Here is a 23,239-nt window from a genome sequence, read left to right on the forward strand (position 1 = left end):
GTCAACATTGACAAATCCTGGTTTTTAGGTGTGACCTTTCTGGGGTCACTACTCAATATCTTAGGTATGAAACAAAGTCATAACTCCATTTCTGTTGGTCAAAACTCAAATGTCTCCTAACCATGTTCAAACTCTGGTTGTTCACTGTATAGATTCCTTTTAGATATTATTTTCCCAGCAGTTACTCTTTGCCCAGCTCCATGGAATGTATCTTTTGTGTATGCAATTTAGTATTCAGATGAAGACCTAAGATGACTCCTATGCAGATTTCTATAGCTCTTTCTCTGCATAGCTCCCTTCTAGAACTCTGTCCTTCAAATTACATTTATTCTCAGTCTTTCCAAACTCTACTGTTTTTGTTTTTCCTCATGCCAGTGAGCCTGCTGTTCTCTGCTTGGATGCTCTTTCCTTGTGTCAGGGTCTGGTAAGTGCCTCTAGGCAGAATGCTGTGGTGATAGTAGGGCTCATCTTGTTTCTCTTCTCATGGATAATAATCCTGTGCTGCCTATTATTCATTGTCTGAAAACACTTGTTTCACCTATTTTGTCCAGTTTTTTTGTTGCTTATGTTGAAGGTGGATAGCGTTGTACCATAATGGTTAGAAGTGGAAGCTTAATCAGAAGGTGTAAATTTTATGTCATCAAATTTATTAATCTTTCCCTCCATGCTTTCTAATTTTTGTGATATGCTTAGAAAGGTCATTTTTTGAATATTTCCATCTTGATAACTTTATGGATTCATTTGTTATATTTATTTATTTGGAATTTGTTTTGATGGAAAGAGTGAGGAACAAGCTCTATTTTTTCCAAAGGCTAGTAGTTGTTGCAATACATTTATTGGAGAAAAAAAATCCATCTTTTCACCAACTGATTGGAAATGCCACTTTATGAGATACTAAGTTTTCACATATATCTTATATTTGGAATTTCTATTCCACTACTATATCTATTTTTGTGCCATGTAATGCTTTCATAATAAGAAAATTTTTCCTTTTTATTTTTTTTTAAAAAATGTGACCCTAATTGGTAAAAATTTTCTTTCCATTACTGGGTAATTTACATCAGTACGGAAAGAGGTTGCTGATGGTAATTTTATCCAGAACCCCACCTTGAAGTCTTGTGTCTGCCAAAGTTGCACAAAATGTATCTAAGACCTATTCTTACCTGGTCATGAAAACGCATCTCTCAGAATTTTCATAGAGGTTGTGCAGGCTGGGGGATCACATAAGGATGTACTTCTGTTATATAACTTTTTGATAATAATGTAGTTGCATGTCTAATTGGCAATCTTTATTATTAAACTGTGGGTTTTTTTGTGAGAATAGAGACCATTCCTTTGATATGAAATGACATATTGTATTGCTAAAAGTATGGATTCAGATCACAACTCTACTACTACTCATTAGGTGGATGTGAATAGGCTGAATATGTAACCTGTTTGAGCTTTAGTTTCCTCAGGAGTAAAAATAAAATAATAATGACTGAACCACTTTGGATCTATATTTTGTTATCTACAAACTGGGGATAATTATAATAACTTCATGTGAAATAAAAAACAATTATTTTCTACCTAAGAAAATACACAGTAATTTTTGCTTTACATTTTGGTGTCACAGTAGAGCATTTTCAAATAAGCCTGATTGATCTCATTTAACTCTCCTTGGGGAATGTAACTTTGGCAACATAGTATATTTGACTAAAAATCAAAAGCTGATAAAGGTACAGATAATTTAGAGCTGTGTAAGGTTAGAACTGTAAATATGCAGAAATTGATATGTTCTTGTGATTTATAACCCTGTAGAGAACTTAACCTCAAAGTATCTTATTGCCCTGCAGAAAGTTAACCAGTTAACTTAGTACTCATTTGTCAGTATTCCTTTCCTGATTGACTACATAAATCTCTGTTACTCTAATACTCTTCAAAGGGCTATTTTCTCTTTCTGCTGGTTATTGCATAAATAAATATCATTTGAAAATTATCTTTTTACATACTTCACAGAGTTGTTTTGAGGATTAATAACTAAATAATAATTAATCACAGTAAGTACTCAGTAAGTAGTTACTGGATTGGATTGGATTGATATTGTCTAAGAAGATAATAGGGAGTCCATTTCCCCTGGCCCTGGGAGCCCCATCTGGCTTTTTAAAAAATATAATAATTCTTTTGTCTAAGAGGATAATTCTGAGCTGCGTAAGTACCTATGGAGTTGGATAACCAGTTACTTGACAAAACTTCCCACCTTGCTATATGCTGGAGCTTAGCAGTGACATAAACATACTTTAAGTATAATATAAATCTGTAAAAAGAACTTCTGTTAATGAATTTCAGGGAATGGTACTGATAAGCTTTTTTCTTTAAAATCATAGGTCTTAAAAAACCTTACTTTTTGAAACCATATTAGTGAAAGTGGAAGAATCTGAGCCATTCAGAGGTGCCACAACCCTATCATCCAGTCCATGTCCAATTTCTCAGATCAGGGATCTTGCAGCAAAGAGGGGTGGTACTACACAATAAATTCTTTTGTGTGTCACTTTTTACTATTATATAGTAAACATAAACAATGAAAATGATATATAGTATAAACACCTAAAATATTCTTTATTTCCCTTTGTCTCACTGATTTTAAATGGCTTATTTACTCAGTAAACATTAAAGCAGAAAAATCTAAAGCCTATACTAATGACATTTAAAAGGTGGCACATTTTTTCAAGGGTATTCTATCAGTTATAACTTGCTAGTTTATTACATTTAGTCTGTCATATGCTGATGAGAGGATGTTTCCCAAAGATTATCAACATAATTACAATTCTTGTTTTCCTAACTGTACACTATACATTTACCTTGACTTTCTGGTTTTCAAGGACAGTACTTTGGGCCATTCCTATGGCTAGACTGATGTTAACTCTTTAATCATTGCCTTACTTTTCTCTGAACCTATTAAAACATTACTTCATTTAAATTTTATCTAAAATCCACCCTTCCCCCAAAGCCTGTAATAACTGTGTAATTTCCTTTTTTTGAAGCTGCACTTCTGCTTATGTTTCTCCTTGTAGGGAATAAATGTTAAGTTAAGCTTTTGTTTTCAGATTTGAATGATTTGAGAGTACTTTAACAAGTGAATCTGAATACATATAGCAATGTAACAATTAAAATTTTGTAGAAAGTTTTCTGATTATCCTCTAAGGACTGTGCACCTTATCCTTTTATGGACAGCAACAAGACCTTTTGATCAGCCAAATTTCTTATAATAGTTTCCTTCTTATTTCTATGAATAGAAGATCCAATTGACTTTGCTTCTGATCTTGTTTTTTAAAAAAATATGTTTTAGCTAATGAATGCTTCCTCATTTAACAATAATATAATCTGGTCACAAAGGGCATATATTCCTCTCTGACTATGAGGTGGTCATATTTCTAGGTGTTGAATGCTGTCCTAAGAACAATTGATCCTGATCTCTTCCTAGAACTGATTTTTAAAACCATTCTTTCAGAATTTGCCTTTCTGATATGCTCACTTTCTGATTTTATTATTTATATCAAAAAGAAACTCATGTATGTATTAAACTAACAAATATAAGAAATCATTGTAATGATTTAGATGGAAATGTTTTTTGGAGCAGTTTGATATTGTGTCTTTACTTACACCATCTGTAATGTTTAGCTTATACATTATGCGTTCTAGAAATTCAAGCAAAAGGCAAAAGATCTTGATGCTTTCCATGTCATTCAAGATTGCAGTGGGTTGCCACAGGAATAAAAAAAATTAAGTGAAAATATGAAGACCTATAATATACACAGAGGACAGGTTGTTTATAGCTAACAGAAAATAGAGTTCCTTTTCCTAAGAGAGTTGAATACAGGAAACTATTTTCTATATTATTTTCAAAAACCTTTCTAATATGGCAACAATTGAAATCTAATAACAAATAGCCTTTTCTCACGTAAGAGCTGTCCTAACTCTTCTGTTTAGCCACACTTGCATAAGTATTTTCAATTTCTTTGTCTTCAGGACACGTGTGGGTAAATTCATCACGGGCATAAGCATTGTGGAGATAGCGCCAGACTCCTGAGAATTCTGCTGGAATATCAAACTCACGGTATTTCTTGGCAGCAACCTAGGATTTTGGGAAAAAATGAGGAAAAAGAAGTTGGTAGTAAAAGGCATCAGTAATATGTCTACTACGTAGAAAAAGACCTCAAAAGTCAAGGTTGTTGAAGATATCAATACAAATAGTACTACAAAATAAACTACAAAATAAAGAATATTGGATTTAATTTTATAATGTTTTGTCTACAAATGTTGACAAAGCTATATGTTACAATCAATGTTTATACTGATGCTGTATTTAATTATGAATATATTTGGAGGAAGGAAGCACAGAAAAAGAGCACATATCTCCTACCATTAGACTAAGAGTTTATTTAGGATTCTATGTCTTATTTCTTTATGTATTCTCTGTATCTGACATAAGACATAGAGAGTAAGTTATATGTAAGTTTTTACAATAAATATTTGTTAAATTGGTGATTAAATCATCATCATAATATTAACAACCCATATTGTTTATCACTTGCTATGATCCAGGCACTGTTCTAAGCATTTTACATGCTTTAATTTATTTCTCTTAATGAATCTGTGAAAGGGGTAGTATTATTATCCTTATTTTACCGACAAGACAGTGAAAAACACTTTCTGATTTAGGAAGAAAGAAACAAGAAGTTTTAATGCTTCCAAGATTCTTATAGATCTTTCCTCTAAGGAGAAAAAGGAGATATATACTATGCATGATGAGATATATACTATGCATGATGATGATGACAAAGCTATAATGTAACAGCCTCACCCTGGAAAGTCACTGTGCTCTGTGCTGGCAACTTACAACCCGCCCTCATACCATTCAGCCTGCCCTATAAAGACTTACTTTAATAATGTTAAGTTTTGGTAACAAGCTACAGTCAGCCAACGTCAGCTGATCCCCATCCAAGAACAATCTTCTGGAAACTGTGAGTTCCTCAGCATTGTCTGGATCAATTTCATCCAGAAGTGGGGTGTTTAAGTAGTCATCCAGACGCTTAAATTCTCTGAGCAGAGATTTTTCAAAATCTGAGGCAATGAAGTCATAGTGTTATCTATAAATGTATTGTCTTTATGACTAAATACATACTCAATATGCTTTTTACACATTTAGTAAATCTATTCAAGAATGTTTGTGGGAGATGGTGGGTGAAAATGTACAGTCTTGCAGTTAGTTCATCCCTGGCATGTCAATAGTCTGATTGAACTAAGTTGGTAATTTCTATGTTGAATATTAAGTTATAAATCTGATAAAAGGCTGGGTGTGGTGACTCATGCCTGTAATCCTAGCACTTTGGGAGGCTGAAGTGGGAAGATTGCTTGAGGCCAGGAGTTTGAGACCAGCCTGAGCAAGGGTGAGATCCTGTCTCTACTAAAAACAGAAAAATTAGCCGGGCATGGTGGCAGGCACCTATAGTCCCAGCTGCTCAGGAGGCTGAGATGGGAGGATCGCTTGAGCCCAGGAGTTTGAAATTGCAGTGAGCTCTGATCATGTCATTGCACTCTACCCTGAGCAATAGAGTGAGACCCTGTCTCAAAAAACAAACAAACAAAAATAAATATAATAAAACTTCATGCAAGGGAATTTCAGAGGAGAGAACAGAAAATGAGAGAAAAACTACAGTTACCCAACATATACTAGCTATGTATTCGGAAAAATCCTATTTTTACTAAGTGAGAATGTGAGAGTGAGCGAGTGAGAAAAATAGATTAAAAGAAAGATGTCTTACTCTTATTTGATTCCTTTTTTGTATTTTTAATGTATGCAGAAAACTTGGCAAAGAGGTTACAGCCCACATCAAAGGACTCCTTGTACTTTGGACTCAGGTGAGGATACCTTAAAAAGGAACACCAGCAAACTGTCATTCACACACAACAAGACAGAGACCAGGTGCCTTAACTTGCACTATACTGAGAATAGAAATTTTGGAAAATTATGCTGGAAACTATTTCTCAGAAATCTCTCAGCAAAAATATGTATTGTTCCCAATCTCAGAGTACTTTAATTTCTAAAATTCATAGGGAAATTAGTTGTCTGGAATTCAAAGCTCATTTACCTGTAGAAACAATGTTTCAAATGATGGTTAGGTTTTCATACTTGCTCCTAAAAGCCTGTTTGGCAGAAGATATGGTTGTAATATAACATATTTATATTACATCATTATTTATTTATATATATTATTTACATATTATATATTACATTATTTATAGAGATAAGTAGTAGAAAAATATGGTTTCAAAATATTTCAACTTATAAAACAAATGAAATAGTTAATTTAGCATAATTAAATAAATAATGTAATTATGTAATTCATAGCATTAACAAATTAAATAAGAAAACCTATATGGTCATAAATAGATGCAGAAAATGTATTCAATAAAAAATAGCATCTTGTAGAGATATCTGTGCTCCCATGTTAATTGCAGCATTACTTACAAAGGCCAAGATATGGAAACAACCTAACTGTCCATGATCAGATGAATAAATATAGAACTTGTGATTATACATATATATATATAAAATAGAATATTACTCACCTAAAAAAAAGGGTATATTGCCATTTGAAACAACATGGATGAACTTTGAGGACATTATGGTAAGTGAAATAAGCTAGACAGAAAGAAAATACCACATGATCTCACTTACATGTGGAATCTAAAAAAATGTCAAATACATAGAAAGAAAGATTAGAACAGTGATTATGGTGGGGAGGTCAGGGGAGGGAATACAGAGAGGTAGGTCAAAGGGTACAAAGTTGCAGTTAGGCAGGATAAATAAGTCTAGAGATATAATGTACAGCATGAAGACTATAGTTAATAATGTATACTAAAAATTTGCTAAAAGATATTTTAAGTGCTCTTATCACACAAAAGGTAATATGAAGTGACAGATATGCTAATTTGCTTGTTATGGTAATCATTTCATTATGTATGTTTATAATCAAAACAGCATGTACACCTTGAATATATGCAATAAAAACAAAGGCTAAAATACTGAATTCCTATTCATAAAAAACTTGCTAGAAAATGGTCAGATAAAAAATGTACACATCTTCCTTATTTCTTTTTTCCCTCCAACCCTATATTTGTGCCACAGCAACTCTAGTTAGCTTGCCTTTCAGAATGTATCCAGAACCTATCTACTTCTCACCACCTCCACTCTCTATGCCTTTTCCAAATCCTGTATTACTGTAACAGCCTCCTGACTATTCTCCCTACTCCCATACTTGTCCCTCATACCCCTGGAATATTCTCTACCTGCAGCCAGAGCACCCATGTTAAAATGCAAATCATATCATGTCTCTCCCCTACTCGTTACCCAGCAATGTCCTCATCTCACTCAAAATCAGACAAGTCAGTCCTCACAGAGATCTACTAAGACCCCTATGATCTGAGCCACCCACCTACTCAGTGTATTTACCACCCAAAAGCCAAGGTGATGTCTTCCCCATACTCAGTACTCTGCAATGGCCTCACTTACTTTGCCTAGTCAGAGCTCAATTCCTTATGGTGGTCTGCTAGGACTGATGTGCTACCTCTCTGCTCTCATCTCCTTCCCTCTCTCACTTGTGACACTGACTTTCCTGCTATTCTTCAAATAGCTCTGGCAAGCTTCTGCCCGAGGGCCTTTTTACTTGGTGTGCTCTTGGATAAAGTGCTTTCTCCCATATATACACATACTTTGCTTTCATCCTTCTTTTGGGTCTTTTTATCTGATATCTCTTTGTAAGTGAAGTCTTTCTCTGGACACAATTTAACATTGCAACCTCTCTCATCCCTAATACCCACTACTTTTCTCCCTTGCTTTACTTTTCTCTTTAGCAGCACAGTTTTACATTATCTGCATCACCCCTCCCACAACTCCAGGCAGCACAGTATGGAGAGAGACATCCCCTGATTGGAGGAAGGAAGGGAAGTGAACACTGGACTTTGCCTCAGACCTCAACACTATACCCACTCCAGGACCAGGCTCCAGACCCATTCTAGGCTTCAAGCCCACTCCACTTCCAGGCCATCCCCAGTATTCCCAGGCTCCAGACTGCCTTGAGCATCAGGCCAGCCACCATGGACCCAACCCCCAGGCCTGCAACAGCTCCAAGCCATCCCCTTCATCCTCAGGCTTCAGATTAGTCCCTGTACCTCTAGACTCAGCTTCTGGGCCCTCCCCAGAACCAGGTTAGCACCTGGATCCCAGCTCCAGGCTAGTACCCACAGAACCAGCATCCACACCTACCCAGCTCCAGGCTGGACCCTATGGCCTCAGGTATCAGGCCACCACCCAAAGACCCAGCTTCCAATGCAGCCCTCATGGTTATAGACTCCAGGCCTGCCCAGTGCCATGCCAGCCCCTGTGGCCCCAAGCTGCAGGCTGGCCCCTACAGACTCAGGCTTCCTGCCCAGCTCAGGCTCCACACTAGCCCAGAGTAAGGCTGGCTCACACAGCCCCAAGTTTCATTCAGTGTGACCCAGTATTGAGCTGGCCCCTGTAGCCCCAGACTTTGGGCAGTACCCAAGGACCCAGCCTCCAGTATCAGATTAGCACCAATGTCCTCAAGCACCAGGCTAGCACCCATGAACCCAGGCTCCAGGATGGCCCCCACAGACATAGGCTCCAGACTTGCCCTCTGCCAGGCCAGCCCCTATGGCCCCACACTCCAGTAGACCCAGGATCCTGGCCTACTCCAGAAAATCCAGGGTTCAGGCCCATCCCAGTAAACCCCAATGCACCAGGCCTACCTACCTGCTGACATAGGTACCAGAACAGCCTGCCTGAGGACTTCAGCAACAGGCCTGCCCAATGGGACATACAAGACAGCCTACCCAGAATCTCTGGACAGGCTGACTGGTGAAGAGCTTTCCCAGGCAAAGCCAGCCTGAAAAGACTGGAATAAATCTTTACTTCTTCAAATATGCAGATACCAGCACATGGCCATGAGAATCACAAACAATCAGGAAAACATGATACCACCAAAGGAACAAAATAAAGCACCAGAAACAAACTGTAAACAAATGAGGATCTACAACTGCCTGAAGAATTCAAAATAAATTTGTTAAAGAAGCTCAGTGAACAATAAGAAAACAAAGATATAATACTAAATGAAATCATGAAAACAATATATGACAGACTAAGAAGTTTGACAAAGAGATAAACCACAAAAAAAAAAAAAAAAGAAAGAACCAAAGAGAAATACTGGAGCTAAAGAGCATAATGGCCGAACTGAAGAACTCCATAAAGAGCTTCCACAGCAAATTAGATCAAGCAGAAGAATCAGTGAGCTTGAACAAGAAAGCCTACAAGAAATATGGGACACCAACAAGTGAACCAATATTTCCATTATAGGTTTCTCAAAAGGTGCAGAGAAAGAGAAATGGTCAGTAAGGTTATTTAAAGATAAAATGGCTGAAAACTTCCAAAATCTGGGGAAAGATTTAAATATCCAGGGAAACAAGCTCGAAGTTCTCCAATCAGTTTAATCCAAATGAGACTATACCAAGACATATATTCAAACTGTCAAAAATCAAAAATAAAGAGAGGATTCTGAAAGCAGCAAGAGAAAAGAAACATATCACATACAAGGGAACATCAATACAGTTATCAGCAGGTTTTTCAGCAGAAACCTTATAGGCCAGGAGAGAATGCAATGATATAGTCAAAGTGCTGAAGAAAAAAACTGTCAACCAAGAAAACTTTACCTGGCAAAGTTGTCCTTCATAAATGAAGGAAAGATAAAGCCATTTGTTTGCCAGATAAACAAAAGCTGAAGGAGTTCATCACCACCATACTTGTTTTACAAGAAATGCTAAAGGGAGTTCTTCAAGCTAAAAGAAAACAATGCTGATAGTAACACAAAAACACATGAAAGTAGAAAACTCACTGGTAATAGCAAGTACATAGTCAAATTCATAATACTCTAATACTGTAAAGGTGGTGTGTATATCATTTATAAATTTAGTATGATAGTTAAAAGACAAAACTATTACAAATTATAGGTACAATAATTTGTTAAGGGATATACAATATAAAAGATGAAAATTGTGACATCAAAGACATAAAAGGCAAGGAGGAGGGAGTAAAACTGTAGAGTTTTTATATGAGATCAAAGTTAAGGTGTTGGCCTGGCATGGTGGCTCATGCCTATAATCCTAGCACTCTGGGAGGCTGAGGAGGGAGGATTGCTTGAGCTCAGGAGTTCAGAACCAACCTGAGCAAGAGCAAGACCCTGTCTTCACTAAAAATAGAAAAATTTGCTGACTGTTGTGGCATGTGCCTATATTCCCAGCTACTCATGAGGCTGAGGCAGGAGGATCACTTGAGCCCAGGAGTTTGAGGTTGCAGTGAGCTACGATGATGCCACTGCACTCTACCCAGGGCAACAGAGTGAGACTCTGTCTCAAAACAAAACAAAAAACAAAGTTAAGTTGTTAATAGTTTAAAATAGCCTGATATAACTATAAGATGTTTTATGTAAGCCTTATGGTAACCACAAAGCAAAAACCTACAGTAGATATGCAAAAGATAAAAAGTAAGCAATCAAAGCATACCACTAGAGAGAATAATCTAATCACTAAGAAAGCAAGAGAAGAACAAAGGATCTACAAAACAACCAGAAAACAATTAACAAAGTGGAAGTAGTAAATATTTACCTATCACTAATTGCCTTGAATGTAAATGGATGAAATTCTCTAATCAAGAGATAAAGAGTGGCTGAATGGATAAAAAATAAGACCCAACTATTAATATATGTTTCCTACAAGAGATGACTTCACCTTCAAGGACACACACTTATTCAAAGTCAAGGGATGGAAAAATATATCCTATGCAAAATGGAAACAAAAGAGATCAGGACTAGCTATACTATATCAGATATAATAGATTTTAAGTCAAAAGCTGTTAAAAAAGACAAAGAAGTTCATTATTAATAATAAAAGGGTCAATTAATCACAAGCATTTAACAATTGTAAATATATATACAACCAACATTGGAGCATCTAAACATATAAGGCAAATATTAATAGATTTGGAGGGAGAGATAGACTGCAATACCATAATAGTAGGGTACTTCAATACCCCACTAGACCTACACATAGAAAATCAATGAAGAAACATTAGAGAATTTCAGGAGAGAGGGCAAAATGGCTGGCTAGAGACATCAATCACCAGATTGTCCCAAACAGAGGAAGAAGTTTCAGGTGAGAAAGCCTCTCCCAGGTTAAATACTGAGGGAAAGGAGCCAGAACCTACCCTTCCAAAGATCCCACAGGAAGAAGTGGCAGGGTAGAACAAGAAAGAGCAAAATTTTGGTGGAGATAGACCCTTGAAGGATTTGGAGCCCAGTGGAAAAGGTAGGTGGGAGTGTTTACTTTTCCTCCCCTCACACCTGTGGTGGTCTGCCAGATCCCAATCTGTCAGAGAACCCTTTTTCCTTGAAGAACACAGGCACTGCTGCCATTCGTGAACTGATAGCTTTTTGGGAACAGAGCACCAGGCTGCAGGTTGCTTCCCCTCACCATGGGACCTGAGCTGAGATGGTAGGTACCATATTACCTGTATACATGCCAGGTGCCTCTGTCCAGCCAGGAAAGTCACAGACCTTAAGTCTTCCTGTCACTGGATTTCACACAAATATTCCTCAGCACCTGCTTGGACTGTGGCAACCACAAAAGAACAGGGGGAGACACAGGAGAGTAGCAGTATTCCTAGTGTTCTGACCCATGGGGCAAGATGCCCTAAGGGGACTGGGAAATGCCATGAATGCTTATGAGGACAGAGGAAGGTGGAATACACACTCTCCTGCACCAGAGAGCCCCTGGCTTGTGATTCAAAATTGTCTTCACCCCTCCCAGTGGAGACACTCCCCACTATTTAGGGCCTTCACCTCCTACCCCCTCTATATCACCCACTGACACAAGGGCAGCCACAGCTGAAAGGCTATTTCTACTCAAGACTGGTGAGTGTTCAACAGGGGACCATTAAGTCAGGGCACTTGGGAACAGCTGACCCACATCTGACAGAGCACCTATCACACCCAAGCTTCCATGGAGCTTGGGCCTCACTCCTTCCTACTAAGAAGAAGCAGCAAGTGCTTTTGTGTGTCTCAATGACAAAAGCTACTGTCTCCTCTGAGGATGGGCAGGGCTAGCATTGCTCTCCCAGAGCTGCAAGCTGCCTGTCTCTTCTGTGAGGAGCCTACCCTCTCTGGAGACAAGTCCCTGACACAACCACACCTCCCCACACTGGAATATTTCAGCCACAGACAGCACATAGTCTGGTAACCCTACACACTGTGCTTTGAGCTGACTCCACCAACTCTGCTGCAGCTTTTTCAAGGTGGGAGCTGGAAATATGAGAACTTTTGTGCCCATAAAGGAAAGAGATCACTGTCATTGCTGAGAAAGGGAGGTGTGAGCAGCTTGTGGGTCCCCTAGATGCCCACCTTTGCTAATCTTGTCAGGAGGAGCCACAACTCCTGTCATAGTGCATCCACCCTTCTCCTGATTGAGCATTCTTCTGGAGCAGGGGAGCATCCCACCCTTCACTATTACAGCAAGCACCTGAACCCAGAGAGGCTTGAGAGCAAATTTGCCAGCTCAATCTTTTTTTTTTTTTTTGAGACAGAGTCTCGCTTTGTTGCCCAGGCTAGAGTGAGTGCCGTGGCGTCAGCCTAGCTCACAGCAACCTCAAACTCCTGGGCTTAAGCGATCCTACTGCCTCAGCCTCCCGAGTAGCTGGGACTACAGGCATGCGCCACCATGCCCGGCTAATTTTTTGTATATATATTTTTAGTTGTCCAGATAATTTTTATTTCTATTTTTAGTAGAGACAGGGTTTCGCTCAGGCTGGTCTCGAACTCCTGACCTTGAGCGATCCACCTGCCTTGGCCTCCCAGAGTGCTAGGATTACAGGCGTGAGCCACCACGCCTGGCCTGCCAGCTCAATCTTGGTCTGGTCCCCTAGGATTCAGCTATGCCATCCAGGGACCTAAGAACTAGGGAATACCTAAGCTAGTTCACCACCACTGGCACTTGAGCACTCTCCCAGGAGTCTGAGGTCCAACTGACCCAAATTGCCAACAGTGCCACAGTGGGTACCTATCTGCATGAGTCAGAAGGCAGCATACCTCTCCCTCTCTACACTGAGCATTAGAGTTCCTGGACAAGGAGAACAGGTGAACTGCAAAGCTCTCTGTTTTGAGCTGAGGGAAGAGGTTCCAGTGAGAAGGAACCATTATAAGAACTCTGACAATATGAAATACCAGGCTGTTTCAACACCCGTGAAGGATCACACTAGCTCTCCAGCAATGGATTCCAGCCAAAAAGAAATTTTTGAAATCTTGGATGTGGAATTCAAAATATGGATTGAAAGGGGATTAATGAGAAATTTGGAAACCAACATGAAGAAACACAAAAAAATTTAAGACATGAATGAAAAATTCAATAAAGAGAGGGATAGCTTAAAAAAATAACAGAACTTCTGAATTGAAAGAATCATTTAGGGAAGTACAAAATGTAATGGAAAGTTTTAAAAACATACTAGACCAAGCAGAATAAAGAATTTCACAGCTTGAATACTGGCTTTTGAATCAACCCAGTCATTCAAAAATGAAGAAAAAAATAATCAAGAAGAATGAATAAGTCTTTAAGAATTACAGGGCTATTTAAGATGACTGAACATAAGAATTATAGGTATCCCTGAGGGAGAAGAAGAAAAACCAAAAAAGCATGGAAAACCTACCTGAGGGAATAATGGAGGAAAACTTCCCTGGTCCTGCTAAAGATTTAGACACCCAGATAAAGGAAGATCATTGAACTCCTGGAAGCTTCATTGCAAACAGGACATCTCCAAGGCACATAGTCATCAGACTGGGCAAAGTCAAAGTGAAGGAGAAAATCCTGCAAACTATGAGATGAAAGCATCAAGTAACTTACAAAGGAAAACCCATCAGACTAACAGCAGACTTCTCAGAGGAAACCTTACAAGCCAAAAGGGATTGGGTCCCATCTTTAGTATTCTTAAACAGAATACTGTCAGCCAAGAATTTTGTATTCTGCAAAACTCAGTTTCATAAATGAAGAAGAAATAAAGTCTTTCCCAGACAAGCAAACATTGAGGGAATTTGTCACCACTAGACTTGCCCTACAAGAAATCCTTAAAAGTGCTCTATACATTGAATGGAACAATCAAAACCCACTAGTGTAAAACCAACCAAAAGTAAAAATTCAGCTTGTATAAAGCAGTAACACAAGTGAGAAAACAAACCAACTAGGTAGCAATGAACATGAAGAGTGGTATCTCCCATATCAATATTAACATTTAATTTTAATAGTCTAAATGCTCCACTTGAAAAATATAGATTGGCAATAAGGATTTTAAAAAAACTCACAACCCAAATATATGCTGTCTCCAAGAAACCCGTTTAGCTCTTAAAGATTCTCATAGATTCAAAGTAAAGGGGTGGAAAAATTATTCCACATGGATGGAAACCAAAAGTGAGTAGGAGTAGTTATACATATATCAGTAAAATAGATGTTAAATCAACAGTAAAAAAAAAAAGACAAAGATAGTCATTATATAATGATAAAGGGATTGATTCAACAAGAAGATATAACAATCCTAAATATGTATGCATCTAACACCAGAGCTCCCAGATTTAGAAAAAAAATACTACTAGACTAAAGGAAAGGAATAAATAGCAATATCATAATAACCAGGGACTTCAGCACTCGACTGACACAACTAGACAGATCATTGGGGCAGAAAATCAAGAAAGAAACACTGAACTAAAATATGATTCTGGAACAAGTGGACCTGACAGACATTTACAGAACATTATACCCAAATACTGCAGAATATACATTCTTCTCATCATATGGAACATTTTTCAAGATAGATATTATGTTCAGAAACAAGTCACAGCAAATTAAAAAAATCAAAATTACACAATGTACTTTCTAAGAACAGAATGGAATAATACTAGAAATCAATTACTAGAGGAATTCTCAAAGCTACACAAATACACGGGAATTAAACAACCTGCTGCTGAATGATCCTTGGGTCAATGAAAATAAGACAGAAATTAAAATTTTTTCTAATTGAATGACAAAGGTGACACAAGCTACCAAAACTTCTGGGGTCTCACAAAAGCAGTGCTAAGAGGGAAGTTCATAGCACTAAATGACTACATCAAAAAGACAGAAAAGTCACAAATTAACAACCTATTTTTAGACCTCAGGGAACTAGAAAAAGAACAAACCAAACCCAAAGCTAGCAGAAGAAAAGAAATGACAAAACTAAGAGCAGAACTAAATGAAATTGAAACTAACAAAATACAAAGGATCAAAAAACCAAGAGTTGGTTCTTTGAAAAGATAAACAAAATCAATAGATCACTAGCTAGATTAATCAAGAATAGAGGAGAAAGGATTCAAATCTCAATCAGAAATGAAAAAGGAGATATTACAACTGGTACTACAGAAATACAAAATATCATCCAAGATTACTTTGAAAACTTCTGTGCACACAAACTAGAAAATGTAGAGGAAATGTATAAATGTTTGGAAACACATAAACTCCCAAGCCTGAAACAAGAAAAAATAGAAATCTTTAGCAGACCAATAACAAGTAGTGAGATTGAAACAATAATAAAAATCTCCCAGCACAAAAAATCCCAGGACCAGATGGATTCACAGCCAAATTCTACCAGTCCTACAAAGAACTGGCATTTATCCTACTGAAACTGTTCCATAACTTTGACAAGGAGGGAGTCCTCCCTAACTCATTCTAAAATTTCAGTATCACCCTGATACCCAAACCAGAAAAGGAAACAGCAAAAAAAGAAAACTATAAGCCAATATCCCTTATGAATATAGATGCAAAAATTCTCAATAAAATCCTAGCAAACTGAATTCGGCTGCTCATAAAAAAAAAATTATCCATCATGACTGAGTGGCCTTCACCCCAGAGAGGCAGGGATGGTTCAACATATGCAAATCAATAAATCTGATTCACCACACAAACAGAATTAAAAACAAAAACTATGTGACATATTTTATCAAAGTTGATAATTGTACTTTAAGTAATAGAATATGGTCATTTTCAAGTAAACATACTGGAGTATTTAGGGTTAATAATTCATGATGCATGGAAATTATTCTCAAATGGGCCAGGGAGAAAATATAAATAGAAGGAGAAAAGTGATAATGTAAATGAGGCAAATGTTAGCAGTAAGTGGATATGGGTAAAGTCTGTATGGGTTTTCTATGTACTATTTTTATTCCTGCAACTTTTCTTTACATTTGTTAATTCTTTTTAAAATAAAAACTTAAAGAAAATTTTAAAGAAGCAAACATTGGACTTAAACTACACTTAAAGCAAAGAGACTTAGGAGAAATATGCAGAACATTCTAGCCAACATCAGCAGAATACACATTCAAGTTCATAGAAAAAAAATTCTTCAGGATAGATTATATGTTAGGCCACAAAACAAATCTTAAAAAATTTAAGAAGATTAACATCATATCAATTATCATTTCCAATCACAATGGTATGAAACTAGAAATCAATAACAGGAGAAATTTTGGAAAATTACAAATGCATGAAAATTAAACAACATGCTCCTAAACAACTAATGGGTGATACAGGAAATTAAAAGGAATATTTATATATATCTTGACACAAGATAAAATGGACACAAAACATAAAATTTGTGGGATGCAATAAAAACAATTCTAAGAGGAAAGCTTATAGCAATAAAGCCCTACATCAAAAAAGGTGAAAGATCTCAAACAACCTACTGTTATGTCTCAAGGAACTAGAAAAAGAACAAGCTAAACCCAAAGTTAGTAGAAGGAAGGAAATAATAAATATCAAGTGGAAATAAATGAAATAAAGCCTAGTAAACAATAGAAAACATTAACTAAACTGAGTCAGTATTTAAAATAATAAATAAAATTTACAATAAATTTACCTAGAATAGATAAAAAAGGAAGACTCAAGACCAGAATTAAAGAAGAGACATTAAAGTTGATATCACAGAAATACAAAGGATTGTAAGGGAGTGCTACGAATAATTATATACCAATAATTATTCTTGGATTACTTAGAAGAAATGGATAAATTCCTAACACATACAACTTACCAAAACCAAATCATAAAGAAATAGAAAATCTGAAGAGACCAATAATGAGTAAGAAGATTGAATCACCAATAAAATGTGCCACCAAAGAAAAGCCTAGGACATAGTGATTTCACTGCTGAATTCTACTAAATATTTAAAGAAGGATTAATACCAATTATTTTAAAACTATTTCAAAAAACTGTATTTTGCAAGGCCAGCATTATCTTCACAAAAGCCACAGAAGGATGACACAGACAAAAAATTACAGGCCAATATCCCTGATGAACATTAATGCAAAAATCCTCAACAAAATACCGGCAAACCAAATTCAACAGCACATTATCCAGTCATTGTGATTAAGTGGAGTTTGACCCTGGGATCCAAGAATGTTTCAACATATGTAAATAAATAAATGTGATTTACCACATTAACAGAATGAAGGACAGAAACCATGTGATCATCTCAATAGATACAGAAAAGGCATCCAACAAAATTCAACATTTTATCATGATAAAAACTTTCAACAATTTAGGCATCACAGGAATATTTATCAACACAATAAAGGCTATATATGACAAATCCATGGCTAACAGCGTATTCAAAGGTGAAAAGCTGAAAGATTTTTCTCTAAGATTAGAAACAATACAAGGATGTCCACTCTCTCAATTTATATTTAACACATTACTGGAAGTCCTAGCCAGAGCAATTAGCAAGAGAAAGAAGTAAAAGGCTTTGAGGAGTGGCTCCAAGATGGTGGACCAGAGACACCACCAGCCAGAGTGTCTCAGTAAGAAGGAGAACCTTAGATGAAAGAGAAAAAATGAACAGACGGACAAACAGATCAGATGGGGGTCTGAAGGAAGGGTGCCAGAACCTTCAGGAGACTCCACAGGAATAAGTTGCAGACTGCACAGGAATAAGGAGAAAGGTTATCAGCAGAGATGAACCCCTGAGAGGCTTGGAGACCAGTGAAAAGGGTAAGTGGAGCAGTTTGTTTCTCCCTCCTCACATCCCTGACAGTTGGAGGGTTCCCGAGCTCCTGGAGAGACCTTCTATACACATGAGCCCAAAGACTGCTGCTGCCAGTGAGCTGGGATCTTCTTATGGACAGGGCACCAGGCTTTGAGCCCCCATGGGGCATTTCCTGCCCCACAGACCTGAGCCTGGACAGCAGGCACCATATTACTTCTCTACCCACCATGCCCCTTTGTCCTCCCCAGGGGACTTCAACTCTTCAGGTTTCACCTTGCTTGGTCCCACACAAATATTTCCCAACTCCAGCTCAGGCTGCAGGAGCCACAAGGGTCCAGTGGGTGCCAGGTGATCTGCATGACTCCAGAGCCCAGTCATTCTTGGTGGACTGCCTCCTGGAGAGAGGGATGGACATAACCCGAGTGCTAGCATTCCTGCGTACAGACTCTTTTTCTCCGCTTCACCTCCCCGCCCATGACTGCCAAGAGAGACAATTGAGCCACAACACGGAGGCTTTCACAGAGAGTAGGGCTCAGACCTTTACCTTTGGGGTCCTGCAGCAGAGTGTGGAGTGATCAGGCTGTGAACTCCCTGCCTGCTGGTCCTCCCTGGTGCTCCTTGCCTAGTGACCCCATCAGAATGGGTCATGCCCTGAGGCAGAGGGACATTGAACCTGCTTGGTACCCCGTGGGCAACTCAGGACCAGCACATTTCTCCATGGCATGGTCAGAGATTGATCTCTGGGGCCCCAAGGACAAGCCCATAGTCCAGATCCCATACCCCCAGGTCTTGATCTTGTTGCACAGGAGCACAGGGGCACAGAGAAGATATTTGTGAGTTACTCTCGGGAAGCATGGGTGCCCACATAGGCAGATCAGGAGGGAGAGTGCAGTGTGGGTCATCACTGCAGTGTGCTTCTGGGGCACCCCTCCTCCCACAGGAGGGCCACACTCCCAGCTCAGCCTGGGATCCTGGGCAGGGAACATCCCAGTCTGCATCACAGTTGTAGGGGAGCTGGGCTGGCATGAGGTCCTGCCAGCCAGCAGAGGCACAGGACAAACTGCAGAATAGGGGAAGGTGGAAAGGAGTAATACCTACTCCAGACTGCCTCACTGAGGGTCTCAGACAGACACCCTTCCACAGGCACACTTACTGGTTGAGTGGGGCTGATCCAGCCCCTCCACTTATGTAAAAATTCTTTTTAGCTAACTCCACTATCTGGATCACTTGCTGGTTTATTTCTATTATCTTTTTTCACTCTTATTTTTCCATTATATAGTCTTGTATTTTGTTATTTCTAGTTATTTTTACTGAAAGACAAGCATGCTTAAAAATTATAGAGGCTCAAAATTATCTTCTTCTAGAGGGGGTGCATCTACTGATTTGCTTGGAAATTAGAGATCACCTTAAATAAATCAGAGGGTGAGTCAAGGCTGTGTTAGAGTCTGGAAAGGCTTAGTCCACATCTGGTCCATCTCTGGTCCTCTGGAATTTTTACATGAGTGCCTGGAATATTCTTCATGGAACCGTCACCCTGGACAGTACTAAACTCAAAGTTTTGTTACAGGAGACTGTAGAAAGCCTATTATTCTTTTTCAGAGGTTTTCTGTGTAGTGTTTCTTCTATCTCACTCTGAGCAGCCTCAGAATTTTGCAAATGTTCTGATGAGAAAACTTAAGAACCTCAAAGTCTTCACCAAAAGGTCTGTGGTTTCTCTGTCCCCCATCAGCAATTTGCTATTGCTATATGTTAGGTGCAAGGGACATGCTTTAAACAAGTGTTTCAGATAGACTGAAAATAAAGGTCTAGAATGTTATATACTAGGCAAGTTATAACTAAAAGAATATTATAGCAGTGTGATTTTAATCAATAAGAGATTCTCTAAACATCATGAAAGAGAATTAGAAATCAATCCCAAAGACAGACATCCCCAATGCTTTTGGAATTAAACAAAAAAAGAAAATGAAAAACTTCATGAATATAGAGTAAATAAAATAATCCATGGGCCAAAAAGAAAGAATGGAAATTACAAAATATTAAGAATGAAGAATGTATCCCTGAGACCCTGTCTCACGTGAAGGACTCTGCTTTTGTTCCTGGCCATAGGCAGGTGTGGTAGACAGAATTCTAAAATGACTTCTAAGATTCTTACCCTCTAGTGTACATGTCCTATTTAATACCCTACCCTAATGTGGATGAGCCCTATGAAATGATGGGATATCATGTCTATGATTAGTTGCTAATTAGTTGACTTGGAGTTAATCAAATGAGAGATTATTTTGGGTGGGTGTAACCTAATCAAGTGAGCCCTTAAAAGAGGGTGAAGCATCAAAGAGAAATTATCTGCTGATTTCAGGAGAAGAGAGCAAATAGTCATTTTATATACTGCCTATGGAAAGGGGTGGCTTCTCAGAACTGAAAGCTGACAACAACAGCTAGCCAGTAACTTGAGACCTCAGTCATATACTTTCAAGGAACTTAATTTTGCCAAAAACTTGGATGAACACAGAAGACTACTGTAGGCCCCAGATGGGAACTGCATCGCTGACTGACACCTTGATTGCAGCTTTGTGAAACCCTGAGCAGAGGAGTACCCTAGCAGGTGAGGGAAAAATACAAGTTTCCCACCACACAGGAAGGAACACTGTGTTAACTGAGAGTACTCAAAAAATTGTTATAAAATAGAGTAGGAAAATACCAGGGTTAACTACAAGACACAAGAGATGTGCCTTAGCACTTCCTTGATGTGACTGGCTTAAACCAGCCCTAAGTGCTTTAACTGTTCTATAGTAACATTTAACTAATTGTAATACTAAAATCCTCGTCTAATAGAGAATTATATTATCATTTACATAACATGTGTTATATGAAGGCACATGATGATTGTACTGCACATGCTTAATCTGTTTTATATGTGAACATGGGATGATGCAATGAAAGAACTCGGCATCACTCACTAAAAAGGGATTTAAGGCAACAGAACAGGTAGACTCTGTGGATTTTGTTATCTGGAGAGATCCTGTGCAGTCCGAGAGTGAGTGCTCTGTGTAAGTAACCTCTAACAAACTCATTTAACTTTCCAAGCTGGACTTGTCTGAGTCATTCTTTGGTCTCTCAGCACCATCTCAGTTTGGAGGGTGGTTTTTATACCAGCCTGGATTTTCCTGAAACAGTAGGCCATGCCCATACTCCTGATCAATGGAAACTGAGATAATGAGTGTTTTTAAGACAATAAGATTGTGGTAATGTGTTACAGAGAAATAGAAAATTAATATAGCATTCCTCTTGTTTCCAGACACTATCCTGGGTGGGCAAAGATATGCAGTTGTCATTCAAGTATAGACAATGTAGTTCTGGCCTCTGGCTAGCTGCTTGAGATCTATTTCCTAGCCTCTGGCCCTCGTGTTGGGTATGTTATGCCCTCATTCCATCAGTGGTGTTAAGGCCCAGTACTGACCAGTCCTCATGAGTTATGCAGTGCTAGTACCCAATTCCCTCACTCTCATCCCACTGTGTATCCTTCTTTATTTCTAGACCCCAAAGAATTTACTTTCTTGTTTTAAAATATGCTATGCATTTTAAAAAATCATTTGAAATATTATATCTATCATCTTTGTGTATTTGAAGTTGGAGGGGGAGGTTTATTCATGTGTGTCATTTGACATGTAGATCCAGAAATCCCAAAGCACTAAAATTAAGAATCCTCAATTTGTAATAAATAGGCCAATAAAATAGATTATATTAAGTCAAATAGTATCTTGTAAAATGCTGTACCTTGGAGGAGTCAGGGTCTGCTCTAGAAACTCCTCAATTTTAATGAAGTCTGTTTTCAACTCCTTGTTGTATACCAGGAAGGGAGGATTGGTACCTGGGGCTAAGTCCTTCAGCTCTTCAGGCTTTCTATGATTATTAAAAATAAGCAGAATTAGGCCTCTAGGTAAAGTCCACACTATAAAACACCAACATTTAACATGTTCTGATTTCTCTTACCTGGTCATGTCAACAGTAGTCACATTGAATTTAACTCCTTTAAGCCAGAGGATCATGAAAAGGCGTTGGCAAAAGGGACAGTTTCCAATACTCTCCCCATCACTTCCAGCCTATTAAGATAAAGAAAGGCCTCAATCCATTTGTTTGTTCAACAAGTATGTATTGAGTATCTACTGGGAAATGAGCTAGTTGCTGGAGACAATGTTGAAGCCCTTAATCTCATGAATTCTACCATCTATGGGCAGAGAGATATAATGAATCAAATAATCTCATTATATACAAAATTACAAGTGTGGTGAGTACATAATAATATTAATAATAAATTTTATGTATTACCAGTATTTATATAATCATTTTCTATTGATGGGCATTTAGAGCATTGAAAAATTTTTGCTACTCTAAATACTTCAGCAACAAACATTTATGGGCATGTAACTTGTTCTACTTCTGAGATTATATCTTTAGGGTTAATCTTTAAAATGAGAATGCTGAGTAAAAAGTATACACATTTTCCACTTTGATGGAGCCTGCTAAATTTCCTTCCTGAAAGGTATCTTTCCATATGTCCATTGACCATTTCCTTATTTTGTGAATTGCTTGTTCATGACAGTTTTCCATTTTCCTATTAAGGTAATGACTTCGTGCTCATTGTTTGGAAAAATTATTTGTATACTAAACACATTTACTCTTTGTGATACATGTTATATGCAATTTTAGAAACATGTCTTCAGTAAAATTTAAATTTACATAAAATCTATCATTCTTTTCCTCCATGTAGTCTGGTTTTTCTGATCTGTTTACATACATCAAGATAGCAAAAAACTTATTTTATTTTTGTATTTTGCTTTGCCGTAACGATTTTGTGTTGTGTACCATCATGGCTTCATTTTTGCCTTTGCTTCATCTATTTGGAATTTATTTTAATGTAAGAGGTGTATTAGGACTTCTGCCTTAGTATTTTTACTTTTTACAAATAGTTCATAGTTGACTTACGCCATTCATTTAAAAAATTTGTCTTTCTTCTACTGATCGAAACCAACCCATTTTTATGCTCTGAAATTTTATATGTACTTGAGTTTATCTGTGAAC

The 23,239-nt window shown here is 37.8% G+C and overlaps 1 protein-coding gene across 1 annotated transcript in view; it reads right to left on the bottom strand.

Annotated features, from left to right (window-relative positions):
* Positions 1-2,720: 2,720 nt before the first annotated feature.
* Positions 2,721-23,239, bottom strand: part of CLIC2 (chloride intracellular channel 2) — a 28,059-nt gene continuing 7,540 nt past the window's right edge. Inside the window, exons 2-6 of the mRNA XM_045538093.1 lie at positions 22,151-22,260; positions 21,935-22,060; positions 5,805-5,911; positions 4,922-5,103; positions 2,721-4,114 (exon numbers count right to left, since the gene is read on the bottom strand). Coding sequence (XP_045394049.1) covers positions 3,953-4,114; positions 4,922-5,103; positions 5,805-5,911; positions 21,935-22,060; positions 22,151-22,260 — 687 coding nt within the window. The 3' untranslated portion in view covers positions 2,721-3,952. The remainder of the gene's footprint in view (positions 4,115-4,921; positions 5,104-5,804; positions 5,912-21,934; positions 22,061-22,150; positions 22,261-23,239) is intronic.

The sequence above is a fragment of the Lemur catta genome, chromosome X, assembly GCF_020740605.2.
Source record: "Lemur catta isolate mLemCat1 chromosome X, mLemCat1.pri, whole genome shotgun sequence".
NCBI lineage: Eukaryota > Metazoa > Chordata > Mammalia > Primates > Lemuridae > Lemur > Lemur catta.